This window comes from Peromyscus eremicus, chromosome 3, assembly GCF_949786415.1.
Source record: "Peromyscus eremicus chromosome 3, PerEre_H2_v1, whole genome shotgun sequence".
Lineage (NCBI taxonomy): Eukaryota > Metazoa > Chordata > Mammalia > Rodentia > Cricetidae > Peromyscus > Peromyscus eremicus.
Window position 1 is genome coordinate 134,557,618 of NC_081418.1, and position 21,833 is coordinate 134,579,450.

Below are 21,833 nucleotides of genomic sequence, written 5' to 3' on the forward strand. Positions count from 1 at the left end.
GACAGTGTTGGCCAAACCCTTTGATTGAGAAAATGCATTCCTTGATAGAAGAAGGAATCCTGGAACTCATTAAGAAGCACATTTTTAAGAAAAGGATTGTTTCATGCCAATGTTCGGTTAGGTGAAATAAATTTTAATAACTGGCCATCTGATTTAGAAGATTAGGTAATTAATGATCTAGCCTTTTTTTTTTTTTTCAAGAGGAGATGCCCTGAAGTGCACAGGAATAACAGTATAGACATCTCAATCGAAGTTTCCTGGCAAGAAAGGCAGCAACGTAATGGGATAGCCAGAGGGCACTGGGTAAGGAGAGATTTTACAGCAGGCATTGGGTGAGATAACCAGGTTTTTACCCCAAGCAAGCTTATTTTAGGGCAGTTGACTATGAATTAAGCATTACAGAAAAACAAGAGAAATAGGAACTTCTAGGGAAATACAGAGCTCACTAGCGGATTTTAAAAATGTTTCATGGATTCCTCTTTATCAGTTAATTAGTTCTGGATTTGTGACTTCTGGGGGGGGGGAAGGCCTTTCATGTTAATATGTCACCACTTCCATTGTCAGGAAAAAACAAGGTTTGGTACAGGAAGTGATGGATTTGCAAATGCTCCTGTTTGCTTGGTAATACCAGAACTGAGGACAGGAGATAGACACTCTGTGGCCTTATTTGGTATGTTTTTCAAAAGTGTTGAGAGGACTGGAGAGACGGCTCAGAGGTTAAGAGCATTGGCTGCTCTTCCAGACGTCCTGAGTTTGATTCCCAGCACCCATATGGTGGCTCACAACCATCTATAGTGGGATCTGATGCCCTCTTCTGGCAAAAGTTATATATGCAGAAAGAGCACTTATACATAAAATAAATACATACATCTTTTTTTTAAGTGTAAAGAGAAAGACATAAGAATTAAGTGATGAGTCATAGGTAACAAATCGGTATATTTAGTAAAGTTATTTGTTTAATTTCTCCTAGAGTGCATTAACAGATAAGATAAACTAAATCATTTGGGAATAAACGTCACTGTCTTGTATAAGTAGTATCTTTGTTTTCCATTTAGATCAGCTATGCTCCTTTTTACCAGAGTCTCGGGACCAGAGTCCAGCCCCAGTCTCCTTACCAGTTTCCTGTGGACACTGCAGCTCTCTATCAGGGAATTATTCAACTGCTGCTGAACTTCAGTTGGGTCTGGGTTGGCCTTGTGGTCCCAGATGATATGAGGGGAGAACTATTCCTTAGGGACATCACAGAAGAGATGACCATCCATGGACTTTGTGTTGCGTTTGCAGAAAAAATTCCAGAATTTCCTGCTAAGGACACAACAAACAGGCTACGTTTCACAGAAAGATTCACATTGACAAATGTCATTGTTGTATTTGGAGACACATATTCTCTTCTGAGGCTTGTCTATAACATCTTTTGCAACACTCCTCTTGGTAATGTCTGGGTCACAACTTTGGACTGGGATATCACCACATTACCATTTGAACAAAGTCTAAGTTATACATACTTCGGTGGAGGATTATCGTTTTCTGTTTACATGGATGAAATTCTGGGATTCAAGGATTTTCTCAGGAGTGTTCAACCTGGAAAATACCCTCATGATATCTTTATCCAGGATGTGTGGTCAGTATTATTTGAATGTCCATATTCAGATCAGGACTTTATCAGGGAATTGAGTCAGTGTGAACAAAATGGAACCCTGGCCACACGAGCTCTGCATGCTTGGGATATGAATGCCTCTCCCCCAAGCCACAGAGTCCATACTGCAGTGTACGCCATCGCCCAGGCACTGCATGAGGAGCTGTCACTCAGAATGGAAGGAGACTCACTCGATAAAGGTGTACCCCCAGCTCCTCTCCCGTGGAAGGTAGCTGGCTTTGTGTTGGGGGGGGGGGGGGTAATGGGCCCTGGCTTGTAAATTCTGTGCTTTGATTCATGATCTTCTCATAGTTACCCTCAAATTGAAGAAAAGGATTTTTTTTTATTTAAGAAAAAACACATTTTGGAAGGATCTTATTTAAATTTAAATTAACATTTTCATCAGGAAACAATACATGCATGATGTTAGGAGAAATAATGATCATGTCTCAAGCATATTCAAACAATGATATTTATGCCCAGTTGTCACATATATTTTGGGGTGTTTGTTTGTTTGTTTGTTTTGTTTTGTTTTGAGACAGGGTTTTTCTGTGTATCCCTGGCTGTCCTGGAACTTGTTTTGTGGACCAAGCTGGCCTCATACTTAGAGAGATCTGCCTGCCTCTGCCTCCAGAGTGATAGAATTAAAGGCGTGTACCACCACACCCAAATTGTCACATATCTTTTTTCCTTACTGCTTTTATTGTTCTGTAAAGAAATTATAATCAAGAGATTTTTTACATGTGTAAATATGGCCTATTTTAAGGAATTTTAGGTACATGTGATCCAAATAGCTTGCTTTGTTTTGATAAACAGATCTGAGAAAGAGCATATAGCTTCTATAAGGCTGGGCATTTATGGTCCATGCCTGTTATCCAGCACTTGGAAGGCTGAGGCAAGAAGAGTATAAGTTTGAAGCCAGCCTGAACTACATAAATAGATCTCATCCCCAAAATCACATCCCAAACCAAACGAAAACAAAAATAGCTTCTTTGTAAATGAAGCTGGATTGAGCGGAGTGGCACCAAATCAAGTCACATCATCAACTTGCCAAGTTTCCCCCTTTGTATCTGCTTGTCTCTTCCACACCTATTCACATTTCCAACAATGTACAAGAGTCCTTTCTCTCTGCATCTTTGCCGACACCTTATCTTTTGAGTTTGTTTTAAATTTGCTTATTTGTTTAATAGTTTCATACACTTACGTAACGAATGTTGGGCATTTTCTGCCCCACCCGATTCCATTCTCTCTCCCCTTCCGTTGAAGCCTTTCTTCCCATCAAGTCGCCTCTCACTTCCTTCCTTCCATGACTGCTCGTGTGTGTGTGTGTGTGTGTGTGTGTGTGTGTGTGTGTGTGTGTGTGTGATCCTCTGAATTTAATTGGAGTTTCTTGCCCAAGAGTGGGAGGTTATTTACCGGACTAAAGCCCAATTGTCTCTTCAGTTCACATAAATCTTTGGTCTGTTTTGAATTTTGACATCAAGCATCCTAACACACACACAAAGTGGTACAGCTCATGGTGAACTGCTCTTGCCTTCCTCTGGAGACCAGTGATGCTAAACATCTTTCCATATACTTCATTAGCATATGCGTGCCTTTCTTGAAAAAATATCTATCAGATATTTTCCCCTACTTTAACGTTTTGGCTAAATTTCATTAGTTACCTATAAATTTAGGGTATTAACCCTTATTGGTGTCTTGTTTACAAATGTCCTCTTTCATTCCGTGAATTGTCCTTTGACTCTGTTGGTTGTTTTCTTCGCTGTGCAGAGCCTTTCATTGGGTGTAGTTTAACAGCTTTCATTGACTGCTTTTGATGCTGTCTTTGAAAATATCATCATCAAGACCAATGACATCGAGGGACTGACCCCTCTGTTTTATTCTAGTTTTATATTCCAGGATTTTGACCTGTGTTTACTTTATTTAATGTATGGAATAAGGCAAAAGACCCAGCTGCAGTTATTTACACATAAACACCCTGTTTTTACAACAGCATTTATGGAGGAGACTAAATTTTCCCCTTTGTGTGTTCTTGGTGTCTTGTGTGTTCTGTTTGTCTATGGACTTTCTGTTCAGTTCCTCTGGGATGTGTATATGTTTTATGCCATGTTTGTATTGCTATAGATTCTTAGAATTGTTGGAAATAAGAAACATAATGCTTCTAACTTTGTCCTTTTGATCAAGTTCGCATGAGGCATTAAACTTCTTTGTGGATACCCCCATAGGAATTTTAGGACTTGTTAATCTATGAGAAAGATATCATGTAAATTTTGATGGTGATTGCCCTAATCTGTAAAATGTTTTGTGTAATGGTGTCATTTAAACAATATTAACTCTTCTAATCTTTGATGTACTTACCTTTCTGTGTTTCTTCAATCTCTTTTATCAACATCTTCCAGGTTTAACCATAGGGACACTTTACCTGCTTGGTTAAATATGTTCCTAACTAGTAAAATAATTAGGAATTTTATTTACATTGGCACAAATTTGTTATGCACTATACTAGGTCTAACAGGATAGCTATATTCAAGTATATACTAGACTTTGACTATGTTTCCCCTAATTCCTTTACTCCCTTTCCTATGCCCTCCCAACTTCTGGTGGCTTGAATGAGAAATGTCCCCCATAGGTTCAGGATTTGAACAATATGTTTCCTGGAATAGTATTTGTTTAGGGAGATTAGATGACCCAGTCTTGCTGGAGGAAGTACATTGCTGCAGAAGAGTTTTGATACATCTACATCTATTTCCATCTAACTTCCAGTTTACCGTCTCTTCTTACAGTTGAGGATGTGAGCATTCAGCTTCCTGTGCCATCACACCTGCCTGCTGCCATGCTCCTCACCATGAAGGACTCTAATCCCTCTGGAGCCATAGGCCCAAATAAACTCTTCCTTCTGTAAGTTGCTTTTGGTCATGGTGCTTTATCATAGCAACAGATCAATAGCTAACACGTAACTCCTGTTAGTCATCTTTGTTCCACTAGACAGTTCTACCTCTACATCTTCCGTGTGTGTGTGTGTGTGTGTGTGTGTGTGTGTGTGTGTGTGTGTGTGAGAGAGAGAGAGAGAGAGAGAGAGAGAGAGAGAGAGAGAGAGAGATTTTGTGTATCTATAAAAACCTAAAATCCACAAATGAGAGAAAAAATCCACAATATGTGACTTTCTGAGTCTGACTTTGCTTAATAAAATAATCTCCAATTGCAACAATTTTCCCATTAATGGCATAACTTCATTAGTCTTTATAGCTGGATAAAATTCTATTGTGCCTGTATGCCAAATTTTCTTTAACTATGCATTAATTGTTAGACACTATATTAATTACTTTTCTATTGTTGTGATAAGACACCATGACCAAGTAAACTTATAGAAGAAAGGGTGTAGTTTTGGGCTGACAGTTCCAGGGGGACAAGAGTCTATCACAGCAAGGAGGCATGGCAGCAAGCATCAGACATGGTGGCAGGGGCAGGAAACTTGGCAGCAAGCATCAGATGTGGTGGCAGGGGCAGGAAGCTTGAAAGACCATATTTCAACCACAAAACAAAGCAGAGAGAGTAAGCTGAAAATTCTGTATATACACTCAAAACCCACCCCCAGTGGCATGTTTCCTCCAGCAAGGCTGCATCCCTGAAACCTGAAACAGTGCCAACCAAGTGGGGGACAAGTGCTGAAATACCTGAATCCATGGAGGACATTTCTTAGTCAAACCACTGCATACACCAAAGCTGAGACCATCAGCTCTCTGTTGTTGCAATGAAGCCTACTGTGAAGTACCCCTGATACACTGACCTAAAAGTCCTTCAAGTAAACACCAAGAAGTGGTATAGCTAGATCATATGGTAGATCCATTCTTGTGGGGTTTTTTGTTTTTTGTTTTTTTTCTTTTTTTTTTTTTTCTCTTTTCGAGACAGGGTTTCTCTGTGTAGTTTTGTGCCTTTCCTGGAACTTGCTTTGTAGACCAGGCTGGCCTCAAACTTATATAGATTCGCCTGTCTCTGCCTCCTGGGTGCTGGTATTAAAGGCATGTGCCACCACCGCCCAGTCCATTCTTGTGTTTTTGAGGAACCTCCTTACTGTTTTCCATAGTGGCTGGACTATTTTACATTTCCACCAGTACTGTATAAGAGTACTCTTTTCTCCGTATTATGGTTGGCATTTGTTGTTATATGGGTTTTCCATTGCTGTGATAAAATACCATGACCAAAGGAGACTTATGGGAAAAAAAGAATGTGTTTTGGCTTAAGTTCCAGAGGGAGGAGAGTCTTTAATGGTGGGGAGGCACAGCAGCAGATGGCTGGAATAAGAAATAGAGAGATCTCATCTTCGACTACATGCAGAAATCAGAGATAGCCAGCCGCAGGTGGAATGAGGCTACATACTCTTAAAGCCCACCCCAGTGACATACTTCCTCCAGCAATACTCCGTGGCCTAAACATTCCACAACCTCCCCAAACAACACTATCAACAGGGACCAAGTATTCAAACACCTGAACCCATCAGGGGGTCCTTGCCCATTCAAACCACTATATATAGTTTCATGCGCATGTGCGTGTGTGTGTGTGTGTGTGTGTGTGTGTGTGTGTGTATCTTTAAGAATTTTGAGTATTTTGTACAGTGTGTTTCGATCATATTCATTCCCCACTTCCTTCCACTCTCCCTCTACCCACCCGAATTTGCACCTCACCCCCTTAAAACCCATCAGGACCTAATTTGTGTTGCCCCAACAGTTTTGGATATGTTGCCTTCTGCAGGAGCATGGTCAACTCTCCACAGGCTACTCTCTCTTAGAGAAAACTGACCGGCCCTTCCAGTAGCTGACAATTGCCAATAACACCTCAGCTGGGGTAGGACTTATTGCCCAGATGCTCTCTCTCTCTCTCTCTCTCTCTCTCTCTCTCTCTCTCTCTCTCTCTCTCTCTCTCTTTTCTTTCTTTCTTTTTGTTTTCCCCCCAGAGCTGAGGACCAAACCCAGGGCCTTGCATTTGCTAGGCAAGCGCTCTACCACTGAGCTAAATCCCCAACCCTAAGATACCATTCTCTTGTAGTCACCCACTGCCTTGGCTTTTATTATATATGACTTCTTATTTATTATTTAAAACATTTTTAAAATTTGACTATATTTTGACTGTATTTCCCCTACCCCAAGTCTCTCCAAATCCTTCCCTCTTCCCTACCCACTCGACTTTAAGTTCTTTTTCAAAAAAACACCAAAAACCCAATACAACAAAACAAAGAAAACCAAATAAAACCACACCCAAAAAGAAAAGAACAGAACAAAATATCAAACTATAACCAAACAAAAGCACACACACAAAAAAAATGTGGAGTCTATTATTTGTTGGTCAACTACTCCTGCCCTGAAGTGGTTGATATACCAAATGTCACTCCATTGAGGAAAACTGATTTGCTCTCTCCCAGCAGATATAAATGACAGTTCAGTTGTTAACCTTTACCCTAGTGGTTAGGTTTTTGTTCATTCCTTCATTCATTCACTCATTCATTTTTCTTAAATATAAAAAATAAAACAAAAACTATCACACTGAAGTCAGGCAACACCGTGTGAGAGCCCTTGGACTCAGTGGCAGCCTGACTATTCCCAGGTGCTGTCATTTGGGGAAAGGATTTGTCTGACGGTTCCCAGAGCTCTCAGCCTATCCCTCCACCTTGTCTCAATTCCTGGAGTTCCTGGATTCACTACCTGTTCCTGAATTGCCAGTATATATGAGTTTTTATGTTGACTTTTTGTCCTACAATTTCACTGAATTCATTTATTAGTTCTAACTTATTCTTGGTAGAAAAGGACTTAGTGGGACTCTTGAATAAGATCATGCCATCTGTAAAACTAGATAATGTAGTTCTTTCCTGCTGGTTTGGGTACCTGATACCTTTTCCTCTTATATGACGCTCTGATGTTCACCAGAAATGGAGAGAGTGTGCATTCTATTTTTATTATTTTTAAAATAAAATAAAACAAAAACTATCCCTTTGGAATTGGACAAGACAAGCCAACAGAAGGAAAAGAGCCAAAGAGAAGGCACAAGAATCAGAGACCCGCTCATTTGCTCAAGAGTGCGCATCCTTGCCTCCTCATTTATCGTAAAGGAGAAATCTTCAGTCTCTTCTTTTCTTTTCAAATTTCTTTGTAAATTGCTTTTGATTTTTAATTGAAATCTAATTACATAATTTTCCCCTCCCTCTCTTTCCTCCCTCCAATCCTTCCTATGCCCTCTTCCGACTCCCTTTCAAATTCCTGGTCTCTTTTTCTTTAGTCATTATTGTTTATATATATGTGTGTGTGTGTGTGTGTGTGTGTGTGTGTGTGTGTGTGTATGGAAGAATATATATTATTAATTGTATGTTAATAATATATAATTAAATATACATTATAAATACAACCTGCTCAGTCCATTTAGTGTTGCTAGTGTGTATATGGTTTTAGGACTGGCCATTGGGTATTGTATATCCATTCGTATGCCCACTTACCCCTGGGCAAGACAATTCTCCCTGTCTCAGCAGCCATGAATTCCTGTAGTTCCTCATTAGGGGTAATGTCCCCTGAGATTATTTTTCCCATCACATTCTCTCATCAACTGTGTTGTCATTGATTGGAGGGAGGTCTTTTCAGAGAGCTTTGGCCTACACTTATCTCTAGAAGTGCTTTCCCCCTGTTTTTGCATGTTTTATTAGTTTCAGGCCTATGTGAAGGTGTTTGAGCCCCTTGGAATTGATTTTTTTGTAGTGTGAGAGATGATGAGCTAGTTAAATTCTCCTGGCAGCCATTCAGTTTCTCCAGTACCATTTGTTGAGGACATTCCGGTTTTCTTTAGGCACAGTATGGGCTCTACCGCACATGGCAGTTAATGTGTTGAGGCAAATAACTTCTCTACTGAATATGCTGAAAGTTTTGATTAAGCAAGTATCCTGAATTTTTCCGATGTTTTTCTATATCTGTTAAGAGGAGTATTTGATTTTTTTTTACTTTATCTATTATTGAGTTTTATTAAATTCAGTAATTTATTTACATTGGCCATCTTTGTATCCCAAGCACTTGGTCACAGTATTGCATGAATTCTAAAAGTTCTTATAATAAAAACCCGGAGCCAGATATTGGGGTAAATGCCGAAAGATCAGAGGAAACAAGCCACAGCCACTTCTCACCTCGCCAACTCCTCAGCTGAAAGGGGAAGATCCTGTCTCCATAAATCCTCAGACTGAATGCTCCTAAGTCCTCAGCCAAAAAGGCCTCCAGTTCCTGTCTTCTCATACCTTATATGCCTTTTTCTGCCCCGCCATTTCACTTCCTATTTCAACCTTCCTAGTGCTGGGATTAATGGCGTGTGTGCTTCCCAAATACTGGTAGCAAAGGCATGAGATCTCAAGTGCTGGGATTAAAGGCATGTGACTCCCAAGTACTGGAGTTAAAGGTGTGTGCCACCACTGTCTAGCTGTTTCTCTTTTAAACTGGATTAATCTTGTGTAGTCCAGGGTGGCTTTGAACTCACAGAGATCCAGAGGGAGGAATCTCTGTCTCCTGAATGCTGGATTAAAGGTGTGTGCCACCACTGCCTGGCCTCTATGTTTACTGTAGTGATTGGCTCTGTCCTCTGATCTTCAGGCAAGCTTTATTTGATACACAATATATCACCACATCACAGTATTATTTTAATAAGACACTGCAAAGTATTTTGTTGAAGATTACTGCATATGTGTTCATTTGAGATACTAGTCTGTGATTTTCTTATCATATACTTGTCTGACTTTGGCAAGAGGCAATGATGGCCTTTTAAAATGAGAAGAATGTGTATTCTGTTTCTTGGAAAGAATTATATATATATATATATATATCAAGTTCATTTGATCTACTATGAACTTCAAATTCAATATTTCCTTTAAGTTTTCAATCTGAATCATTTATTCATTTCTGAAAGTAGAGATATGGATATCTACCACTGTTATTTTGCTGTGGCCTATTTCTGATTTTAGATCTGTTAATATTTGCTTTACATACTTGGATATATTTACAATTGTTGTATCCTCTTGATGAATTCTCCCCAGTCATTATTTGACATTCCTTGCCTTTTGTAATAGTGTTTGACCTGAATTCTGCTCTCCCCGATGTTACATTCAAGTGTAGCTATTCTTGCCTTTTTAGTCTATCTATCTATCTATCTATCTATCTATCTATCTATCTATCTATCTACCTATCTAACTAACTAACCAACTAACTAACTATCTATCTATCTATCTATCTATCTATCTATCTATCTATCTATCTATCATGTATACATCTATCTCAGTGCTATGCATTGAACCCAGACCCTTGTGCATGCTGGGCAGGTATTATTACTGAGCTCCATCCTCCTCCTCATTTTGATGATCACTTACATGAAATATCTTTCTTCATCCTTTCATTTTCAGCCTATGTATTTCCTTGTGGCTAAATTAAGTCTCTGTGGACAGTGGCTAGTTGTATTGTCTCTTTCAAAAATAGTTTTAGCTTGTTTTTTTGTTTTTTTAGGGACAGTTGAATTTATTCCATGTATAAGTATAGTTTTGGTGCCACAAGAGAATGTGTTAGTCAAGAGGAAACCACATGATACAGTTGTGGTCTCATAAGCTTGTGTTGCCTAATGATGGTGTGATCACACTCGTTTGTGCAGTCACACTCCAAAATGTTTGCTCAATAACAAAATGTCCTACTGGCGAATGTCTCAGCTTAGTTCCAGCCTAGTTTCTGTGTCTTGCAGCCAGAGTGTGTGGTGTCTTCAGCAATAGGGTTTTACTACACAGTTCTGATGGGTAACCCAGGGCAAGAATCATAACCTGTATAGTTTGGGGCCCTCTGGGGGATTCCTAAATAAAAGGAAGTTTTCCCACATCTGCCACTGGGATTTCTTTTTAATAAACTGTGATACTTCTGTTCAAACGCTTTTTAAATTATGTTTTCTCAAATTAGCTTATGAAGCTGTAGCTCCCCGTGTGACTTCTTCATGTATCTTCAGTTTGGGTTGGCTTATCCCACTTTCTGTTCTCTCCTACTCTCATCCATCCTTACAGCTTGCCACCCCACTGGGCTCTCCATTTTTAGCACACATGTTCTGCTTTCACCTCCCTCCTTAACTGCAACTTCTTTTTTTTTTTTTTTTTTTTTTTGGTTTTTCGAGACAGGGTTTCTCTGTGTAGCTTTGCGCCTTTCCTGGAACTCACTTGGTAGCCCAGGCTGGCCTCGAACTCACAGAGATCCGCCTGTCTCTGCCTCCCGAGTGCTGGGATTAAAGGCGTGCGCCACCACCGCCTGGCGCAACTTCTATTTTTAAAAAACTAAAAATTTTATTTTATTAGAACTCTTTCTTAGGTAGTTTATATTTGTGAAAGAAAAGAGTATTTTCTTGAAATGCTATCATACAAAGAATTTAAAACATCTCATTCAAATTGTTCCTATTTTTTCTTAAAAGTTATACCCAGTATTCTTATTTAACTAGCTGTGTGATTTAGAAAAGTTCAGTTTCCAGATTCTCAAAGTGTCCAAAGTGTTAGTCAATGGCAGATAACAGTGTTACTGTAGACAAAGCCTACAAGAGCTTTCTGGCCTGTATTAGCCCTATGGTAAGTGTTGGATATATGGAACAATAGTGAAAGCCCCTGGAACGTAGTTAGAGAAAGAGAGGGTACCAGGTTTGTTTGCATTCCTGCGCCTTATAGCTCAAGTCCTGAAAGTTGTTTTTCACTTTTAGCTCCATCCATTCTTGAAAAGGGGCCAACTTGGAGGAAACACCGACGAGGAGAATGTCGTGAATAAGGAGGGACGGACAACCAAGCTTGACATCTTTAACTACCAGTCTCTGCAGAATGGTACCAAAGCTCAAGTGAACGTTGGCGAGTTCATCTTTGAATCTCATGGTGTTCAGCATTTTTCCCTAAACAAAAAACTGATAACTTGGGGAGAACAGTACAATAAAGTGAGTATCTTTGGAGTCGGCACCACATCCTATTCCTCAGAGTGGAGTTCCTCAAAGAACAGGGCTTAAGGGAGCCACTGAGTGTCATTAGGCCGAGAGTGACCTCACTTTGTCTTTTCCGGTGCCAAATACCAGGACTTTCTGACAGCAGAATCATTGTAAGAGTTACTGATTCATTTTGGATTAATTCTTTAGCCCCTTGGCCTACCTGGTAAGAAGAGACAACTCAGAAAGTTTTCTAGATAGATCATACAAAGGTCAAGGCTTTAGTGGAAGGGACAGACTTGGGTGAAAGAAACAAGATGCGGTCTCTGAAAATAGGGATTTCTGAATTTGAACTTAAAAAACCATGTGCACATTCATTGACCTTATTGTTGGAACTTTTCACCCTGAATGATGTGATGAAAATTGAAGTGATGCATATTCATGGGGATGTTATGGTCTTCTGGGATCCTGCTTGGAGGGGGGAAAGTCAGTTTTCTCTAAGGGAATGACACTGTCTATATCAACCACTCCAGGGCAGGTCTCACATTCAGGAGTAGTTGACCAGCAAGTAAAGGAATCCACAGGTTTTGATTTTTGTTTGCTTGCTTGATTTTATTTGGTTAGAGTTGGGTGGGTTCTGTTTTGTTTTGTTTTCCTTTTGGGGTGTTGTCATATTTTGTTTTCTAGGTTTGGGGAGTTTTGTTGTTATATTGGGATGGGGGGAGGTTTAGGAAAAAACTTAAAGTTGAGTGGATAGGGAGGAGGAGACAATCTGGACAGATTTGTAGGGGAGGATATAATCAAAATATATCTAAACTTAAAAATTATTTTATAATAAAAATAAAAACAGGCAAATGAAATAAAATAGAGTAAGAGTTCAACAGAGAGAGAATTATCTTTGGGCATCAAACTCTAAAAGCATGCTAGTTCTTGCTGTTACAGTACACAGAAACCCTGCTGAAATCTACCATCTAGATGCTAATCCTAGATTTTGCCTATTGCCTGGCATCCCTCCTCCCATGTCTCCTATACAGATTCCTCTCGCTGTCTGCAATCCAAGCTGTCTACTTGGATTCAGAAAAACACCTCTTGAAGGAAAACCATTTTGTTGTTTTGATTGCCTCCCTTGCCCAGATGGAGAGATTGCAAATGAAACAGGTATTTCTAGAAATGATTTTGAATGTGGAAATAATACATAATAAGACAGGGCTAAGTAACACAATGCCTGAAGATCATTTATATTTATATAGTTAACTCCCAATACTTTCCTAAAAAAAAAAAAAAAAAAAAAAAAAAAAAAAAGTTCTTGCAAGGCAGTGGCAGTGCACACCTTTAATCCCAGCACTTGGGAGGCAGAGGCAGGCAAATCTCTGAGTTCAAGGCCAGCTTGGATGACCAGGAATACACAGAGAAACCTTGTCTCGAAAAACCAAAGGCTGGGGGGAACCTAATTGATTTCAGCCCAGTCATTTTTGTTGCTATTATTTTTGTTTGTTTTATTTTGAAGTTGAGCCTTGCTAGGCTGCCCAGATTGGTCTCAAACTCCTGGGCTCCAGCGGTCCTCTTGCCTCAGCCTCCTGGATGACTACAGGAGTGTGCTCCTGTGTCTGGTCCAGCTTTGCCTTCAGCACATCTGTGCTGACTTCAGTTTCTTCTCTTCCCACCCCTGCTTTTCACTATGGCTCTATTATTGCTGTAGCAGTAGTAATGGGTAAAGTTAGTTCTCCTTGAATACCCTAAACTATGAAATGCATTATAAAAGCATGACCTTATTTCATGCTTACAAAAGATGACTACTAATAATCAACATTTGGCTAACAAGGAAATTGAACTTCAGAGAAACTATGTAAATTGTTATGATCATACAACCTAGAAACAGCTGAGACAAAATACTTGTCAAATCAGAGGTACTACTAAAAACGTTGTAGCCAGAGGGACACTGATGGCGGACACACTGCTCCTTTCCTGGGACCTGGTGGCCCTTATGGTTAATAGTAGAAACTCCGTAAACACTCATTTAATGACTAAATAAATATTTGCTCTATGATTTTATGCTTTTCTTTCAAATTACTTTTATTCTTGTGGGAGTTTTTATTGTAAATATACTCCCTGGTATTGTAAGCTAGCACGAGGCCACTGTAGAACCAAGCATTGAGTGACCTCAGAGGATGCAATTGTGGGAATGCTCCTCCCACCCCGCTGACGTCACCACCTCCTCTAAATGATTCTAATTGCAAAGCCTCTCCAGAGCATATTGGCAATGCTACCTACCAGTTTTTGGTGCCCAAACTTCACATCTAATATATATTTCCCAGCAGGCATATTGCTATGCACATTTTACTCTCCTGAATGAAATCTTCACCGATGCAAAGAATGTTTAAAATAAGCCTCTTTCCTTTTTCGTGGCAGTCACTGACAGCTAGACTGACTGCCTCCCAAGTGCTGGGATGACAGATGAGCACCAGGAAGCCCATGCTCTGTATTCTCTTCAACATCAAATATCACCATTCTCTTAGAAAAGTAGTACATTTGACTTTAATAGATAAAAGGCAAGAAAATATATCCACCTTCATACTTTCTAGGGATACCTTCATTTTTAAGTGCCTGTGGTTCTACCTAACATGCTTGTGGAGGTCTTTTCTTCTTTACCCCATATCAGTATGTTCTGAGCCATCAATGTGAGGCTTGATATTTACAAGTCTATATGACTGAATCGTTTCTCCTCCATAGTCTAACATCTACCAAGTGTAACATTATCCTTGTACCTAAATACTTACGCTTTTGATAGTCTGGAACAAAAAATTTTTTGTGCTATGATTAAAAACATTAATTTTAAGTTTGCAAATATACAAATTTACATTTACTGCAAATCAGGAGTTTAACTGGGTAATATGATCCTGTGGTACTAAACAATTTTGAGAAAAATATTCCTATCATCATCATGCATTTAGTACATTTTTGTGCTGGGTTTTGAACCTAAAGCCTCATATATGCTAGGCATATGCTCTATATACAGGTACATCCACAGATTACGCAATTATCATTATGTTTAATTACTTAGACTAAATTCAACCAGTGCTCACCATACACCTTTAATAGTAGATTCAGCCTGGGTTCTACGTCCCATTGGCTTTTCAGTGGCTGCTAATACTTCTTGATTTGCCATTTAGAACATTGCATCTATGCTCTGGAAGTAGTCCAACCAGTTTTATTTCCTGTGTACCTTTTTTCTTCAAACCACCAACATCTAGCTGCTTATGTTAAAGGATACATTCTTCAAAATTGAAAGGGACAGTGAGCAGAGCTAATAACCAAGCACATTAACTTTTGATAATGACCATGAAGAAATCATTAACTCTGAAAATAACCTGTGTATACCGTTGAAAAGAACTGGTTTGAACCACTCTTTGGAAGAAAAATTAACAGTATAGAATGATCAATACTTTACTGGTATTTTAAGATTTTTTGTGGCATATAAACTCACAGTTGAATATGCAATTGTTTTCCTCCCTTTCTTCCTTCCTTCTTTCCTTTCTTCCTTTCTTTCCTTTCTTTCTTCCCTTCCTTCTTTTCTTTTCTTTTGAGACAAGGCCTCACTAAGAAGCTCTATCTGGCATGGCATGTGCTATGTGGACCCGCCTGGGGGGCAATCCTCCTGTTTCTGTTTCCTGAATGCTGGAATTACAGGTGTGCAATATTGTGCCTTGCTGTAATTATTTTTCTAACTAAAGATGGGTCTCATGCAAGTGTCCTTCAGAGTGAATGACATCTAAGCTTAGTGAATAAGACTTTCTATTTCACTGCATTTGTTTTAAATATTTAGACTTACCTCTACCTGTATCTTTTTTTCAAAAAGATATTATGAGAAAAAATACTAATTTTTTTGGTAAAATTACAGAAAACTCAAATAACATAAATGTATGTGATAAATATACATTGACAATTAAGTGCAAAATTATTTTTACTTTAATAAACTTCTAATCAGAATTCAATGAAGGATTTTAAGTAATTCACTAAAACAAGCATTTTTAACGTAAGTAAAAATATTCAGGGTTGGGGATTTAGCTCAGTGGTAGAGTGCTTGCCTAGCAAGTGCGAGGCCCTGAGTTCGGTCTCAACTCAAAAAAAAAAAAAAATTCACCTCTAAAATGTATTGCCTTCAGCATTTCTAAAGCAATGATGTATTCTTTGTATCAAAATCAAAGAAACAAAAGAAAATACTACAGTTCCCAAACATAGATGCCAGAAAACATTAGGAGATTTTAATTTCTAGGCCTTCCACGGTCACAACCAAGACACCAACCCCCGCCCCAGGGATAAGAGCCCCAAGGGATCATGGTGGAAGACAAGGCAGAAAGATTGTAGGAGCAAGAAGTAGGGGACATCTGTAGTGAAGCAGTATTTTTCAGACATGACAGGGCCCTTGAGCACATGAACTCACAGAGGCATGCACCAGATCAAGCCAGACAAAATCCTTGCATAAGGGGGTGGAGCTCCTGAAGTCCTTCCCCCTACCTAAGGAGCTCTTGACAATTGATGGTTGCTAAAAAGAAAGAGTTAGTTTTCTTTAGATATGTGGCCCTTGATAGGCTGCTCATGTTCTAGTAGATGGTCCAGTATCCATGGGTATGCAAGCAGCATTAAGTGAACTCAGTGAGTTTTTAAAAAGAACAAGTAAAGTTGGGAGGGAAAAGTGGTGATGGAGGAGGATAGAGAAGGAATTGGAGAGGGAAAAAATGGGTGGTGAATTTGATCAAAACACATTATGTGCATATATGAAATTCTCAAGCAATAAAAAGAGTTTTTTAATTAAGAAAAGGTACAAAAAGAAATGAAGAAATTAAAGGTGTCCTTTCATATATAATATAATTTCCATATTGTCTGATTTCCCCTCAATGTCATTTTCACATTTCTGGCTCTTCTCACACTGTTCAATTCCACTCACTTTCTGTATATTTTATGGATTCAATTGTATATGTATTTTTCTTTCATGAAAGAAAAACTAACTTATTCGTCTTTTTTTTCAATAGTATGGTTCAGTGAATGTAACCAGGGGCATTCCTGTAGTCAGATTTTTCTGTCCCACCTGCCAGCTCCCAAATAACCACACAGAGATTTCTTATTAATTATAAAACTTGGCCAATAGCTTAGGCTTGCTCCTAACTAGTTCTTATAACTTAAATTAACTCATATCTTTTAATCTACATTCTTTTATGTGGCTTGGTTACCTTTACTCTGTGCTCCCCATGCTGCTTCCTCTCTGTTTGGCTGGTGACTTTGCCTTTCTTCTTCCCAACATCTTGTAGCACGAATCTTAAATGGTCTTATTAATAAAAACAAACCCAGGGCCTGGTATTGGGGTGAATGCTGGAAGATCAGAGAAGCAGAACAAGTCACAGCTACCTCACTTCACCAGTTCCTCAGCTGATCCTGTTTCCTCAGACTGGAAGCCTCTGTGTTCTCATCCAAATGGATCTCAACTGAACTGCTGCTAAAAAGCCTAAAAGCTTAACCAGGTTCTAGTTCCTGGTCCTCATGCCTTATATACCTTTTTGCTCCCTGCCATCACTTCCTGGGATTAAAGGCATGTGTCACCATGCCTGGCTGTTTCCAGTGTGGCTTTAAACTCACAGAGATCTGGAGGATCTCTGCCTCTGGAATGCTAGATTAAAGGCATGTGTGCCACCATTTTCTGGCCTCTATATCTAGTGGTTGTTCTGTTCTCTTACCCCAGATAAGTTTATTAGGGGGTACAATATTTTGGGGAACACAATATCACCACAGCATCCTCTGTGTCTGGTTGTCCTACCTATACCTCCTGCCTAGCTAATGACCATTTAGCTTTTTAATAAACCAATGAGAAGGCACTTTGGCAAAGGCACATCTTCACAATGTACAAAAGGATTATTCCACAACATTTCATCCTTTTTGTCTAAATAAAAAGGAAAAGGTTTAACTCTAACACAATAAAATTATATATAATAAGAACAATTATCAGGTAAGAATTACATTCATAATATCCAGTCCATTTTTTACTTTGCAATTTCGGAGAAAATACTCCATTATTTATCCTATCTGGTGAGTCCAAAGTTCTGTACCTGATTTACCTTTTATCATAACTAAAGAAAACTATAACTGTAACTATCTAGTCTTCAACTCCATCAAAGACCCCAGAAGGATATATTACCTGAGTAAACAGGAAGTGCAGAACAAGCCACTTACAAAACTATAGAAATGACAGAAATATCTGGTTTCTTGGACAGTCACCCAAGGTTCCTCTGTAACATTGAGGCATCCATCTTCACCCTACAGGCTTAGAATACTGACAGACTTTTCTGTGAAGCAAGAATTTTGAAGGGCTATCCTACCTTGTCTTGGCAAAGTTCAGCAGATATTTTGTGTCCTGTGTGTCCAATTTGGACAGCATATTGTCAGTAGTCAAGGCAAGGGCAGTTTCTTGCCCAAATAGCTAGCTTTTGCCACAAAGAAAGCAAACTCCATATGGAGGTTCTTTGATACCCATCATCCTTTATTGAAGTAAATTGGTGCTGTCAGGAGCAGATGTGTCTCACTGTCATGAAAAGCCTTATATTATTAAAACATTTTAAGTGCCATATTCTATAGGTCTTTGAACTATTTGAAAACCATCCATCTACCTAAAATATATCTCTATATGACCATAACAAATACCTAACATGACTATAAGTTTGATTGTTATAGATGACTAAATACTAACCTGTATTTTAATATCCTAAATAGCTTTTAAAGACTAAAACTTTACATAACCTTTTTAAATGAGCTGCATATGTACAATACCTTAAACAAGAGTAGAAACATATATACAGTATAATAAGAATAACCTTAAATTTGTATCAATATACAAAAATCCATACCATTGTAAAATATTTGAGAGTAGTGGTTGTTCAAAAGTAGACTCAACAATCCATCCTTTTATCCCATCATTTCTATACCATATTCCCCCTTTTCCCTTCAGAAAGAGATCCCTGAACCTAATCTCCTTTGTTTAGCTTTTTTTGCTGACCATGACCATTAGCTTTTAATCAACCCCCCTAAATAATGACAAACATTCATAATCCACCAAATGACCAAAACCCACCCACCCACAGGAATAACCTCGTCCCCCAGTGTAATACATTTTTTTTTACTTACATTTTAAAGTTAAGGCATTCTTAGAGTATCTAGGCTGGTTTAATTCAGCAGTGGCTACCCACTACAAGTTCCTTTCATAATCCAGTGTCTCTCAGCAGCTGTTGTCTATTCGTCAGCATTCAAAAATTCAAAATTAACAAAGCATCATATAGGATGCAGACTCCTTGTGTATTTTCCACCTTTACATAGCTTATTTTTAATATTACTTTATTCTTTCCTTAAAGGATTTACTTTATCATTTGTAAACTATTTACTTTTTCTATGACTGTCTATACCCATATTCTTTTTTTTCTTAAGCCTATGCATGTGTTTTAAATGCACTGTAACCTGTTTAGAAGATTTTACTGCCTGGATCTGTCTTTACTGAGTACCTGCAGCATTCTCCAATTGTGTGAGACAAATCTTACATTGCCATATCAGCTGCAGCATGACTCAGCTTAGTGTATGATGCTGGCAGCTGGCTCCAGCTTGCAGGCAGCTGCTGGAAGACTCATCTCTGTACTGCAGCTGGTATGAGACTGCAAGACCAGGAAGCCTTATTTGGCTCCATTTTTGTGTGTTTAGAACCTTTCTTAAAGCTTTCTCAAGTTTTATGTGGAAACATATGCCCCTACAGTGGATGGCATTTGTAGTCAGATTTTTCTGTCCCACCTGCCAGCTCCCAAATAACCACACAGAGATTTCTTATTAATTATAAAAGATCGGCCAATCGTTTAGGCTTGTTCCTAACTAGTTCTTATAACTTAAATTAACCCATATCGTTTAATCTATATCTTTTTATATGGCTGGGTTACCTTTACTCTGTACTCCTCTCTGCTTGCTCTGCTGCTTCCTCTCTGTTTGGCTGGTGATTTTGCCTTTCTTCTTCCCAGCATCCTCTGTGTCTAGCTGTCCCTTCTATACCTCCTGCCTAGCAAATGGCATTTAGCTTCTTATTAAGCCAATAAGAAAGGGCCTTGGCAAAGACACATCTTCACAGTATACAAGAGGATTATTCCACAACACATTCCCTTCAGAATTCAACAATGGTTCTGTTCAAGGTATACTTCCAATCCATACATTTGGGAAGTGACTGGGTGGGATGTAATAAATCAATCTGCTTCCCTTTCAGATATGGATCAATGCATCAAGTGTCCTGAAGATCAGTATCCAAATAAGGAGAGAAATCAGTGTCTCCCTAAAATTATGACATTTTTGTCCTATGAAGATACTCTGGGAGCTGTTTTGGTCTCTCTGGCCATTAGTTTGTCTGCCTTCTCAGCTCTGATTTTAGGATTATTTATCTGCTATCGGGACACACCCATTGTCAGAGCAAACAACAGAAATCTCAGTTATATTCTCCTTGTTTCTCTAATGCTCTGTTTCCTTTGCTCACTGGTATTCATTGGCCAACCTAGAACAGTCACCTGTGTCTTGAGACAAATGATTTTTGGGGTTGTGTTTTCTGTTGCTGTTTCTGCTATCTTAGCAAAGACCTTCATTGTGGTTGTGGCCTTCAAAGCCATCAAACCCGGGAGCACGTTACAAATGTGGATGGTGACTCGACTCTCAAACGCTATAGTCTGCAGTGGTTCCCTCATCCAAGTGTGCATCTGTGCAGCCTGGCTGGGAACATATCCTCCATTCCCTGATGTTGACATGCAGTCAGAATCTGGGCAAATCATCCTGTGGTGTAACGAGGGCTCCACCCTTGCCTTCTATTGTGTCCTGGGGTACTTGGGCTTTCTGGCCGTTCTGAGCTTGCTTATTGCTTTTCTGGCGAGGAGACTACCAGACAGCTTCAACGAGGCAAAAACAATCACCTTCAGCTGGTTCTCTGCAGTGTGTGGATCTCCTTCATACCCGCTTACCTGAGCTCCAAAGGCAAAACCATGGTGGCTGTGGAAACTCTTTCAATTCTGGCCTCCAGCGCTGGCTTATTGGCCTGTATATTTCTCCCCAAGTGCTATGTGATCCTACTAAGATCAGGTGACCAGTCAAGAAAAAATTTCTTTAAAAAACTGCCTTCTTGACTGTGGGGGTGGGCCTTGAGATCTCATATGCTCAAGCTATATCTGGGACACAATTTCCTTCTGCTGCCTGCAGATCAAAATGCAGAACTCTCAGCTCCTTCTCTAGCACCATGTATCTAGCCATGACGATAGTGGACTCAACCTCTGAACTGTAAGGCAGCCCCAAATAAACGTTTCCTTTATAAGAAAAAAAAAAAAAAAACTTCCTTCTTAAGGCAAAGGAATTTGGTGTGATTTGTGTGAGACAAACCATGTAGAAATAAAGATTCAAAAGAGTGGCGTGAAGTCAATGCATTTTACTAAACATAGTACCTGCTCTTTAATCAAGTGTCTCTGTCATCCTTGGAGACAACTAGTCACAGTGAACAAAGCCACCAGGGGTTAGATAGTTGTCAACTAGCCATGACTTTCAATGTGTCATTTCTTTAAATCACAGTAAAAAGAACTAGGGTGAGAATGAAATAAAATTATTTGTGTGGAAAAAAGTAACAAATGTTTAAAAATGTGCTTCCTGTTAGTCTTACACAGGATGACTCTTTATATTCAACACAGATTAATTTAAAAGTAATTAGGAGTTCTGATGTAGAGCTCATGGTCTTGTGAAGGCAATACAGACTCCATCTTAGGGGAGGGCCACCATCTTAGTCCACCTGCTGTACTCAGTTCCAGGAAGGACCTCAGTAATGTGCCATGACACCTGGAACAGATACAGGGCAGTATCCTCCTGCAGACATCCTGTCTGTGGTTTATGGCCCTTGAAGCTATCTAGATAATCCTGCTGGGAAGACCAGATAATCCTGTTCAGCAAGTTGTGGTTCCCCACCAAAAAGTCCAACCCAATAGTTTCAATTGTGGTTTCACGCCAAAAGTCTAGACAAATAGTTTTTTTTTTTTAAATCACCTTGCCCCATATCCCTTCGACCCAATCCAAAGTTGCCAAAGCATGTAATTCCCAGCTTGCAGTTTTTCCCTATAAAAACTCTGTACCCCTGGGCCCACCGCCACTGCCACATTTCCCTCATCTGCCTGGCGGTGGCCCAGATTCGAACCTGACAATAAAAGAACCCTTATGT

The 21,833-nt window shown here is 39.3% G+C and overlaps 1 protein-coding gene across 1 annotated transcript in view; it reads left to right on the forward strand.

Moving 5' to 3' along the window:
• LOC131906502 (vomeronasal type-2 receptor 26-like) overlaps positions 1 to 20,760 on the forward strand; it is a 35,216-nt gene extending 14,456 nt beyond the window's left edge. The window contains 5 exon segments of the mRNA XM_059257118.1: positions 1,056 to 1,865; positions 11,369 to 11,593; positions 12,613 to 12,736; positions 19,860 to 20,552; positions 20,555 to 20,760. Of these exon segments, the coding sequence (XP_059113101.1) occupies positions 1,056 to 1,865; positions 11,369 to 11,593; positions 12,613 to 12,736; positions 19,860 to 20,552; positions 20,555 to 20,760 (2,058 nt within the window).
• Positions 20,761 to 21,833: the final 1,073 nt, after the last annotated feature.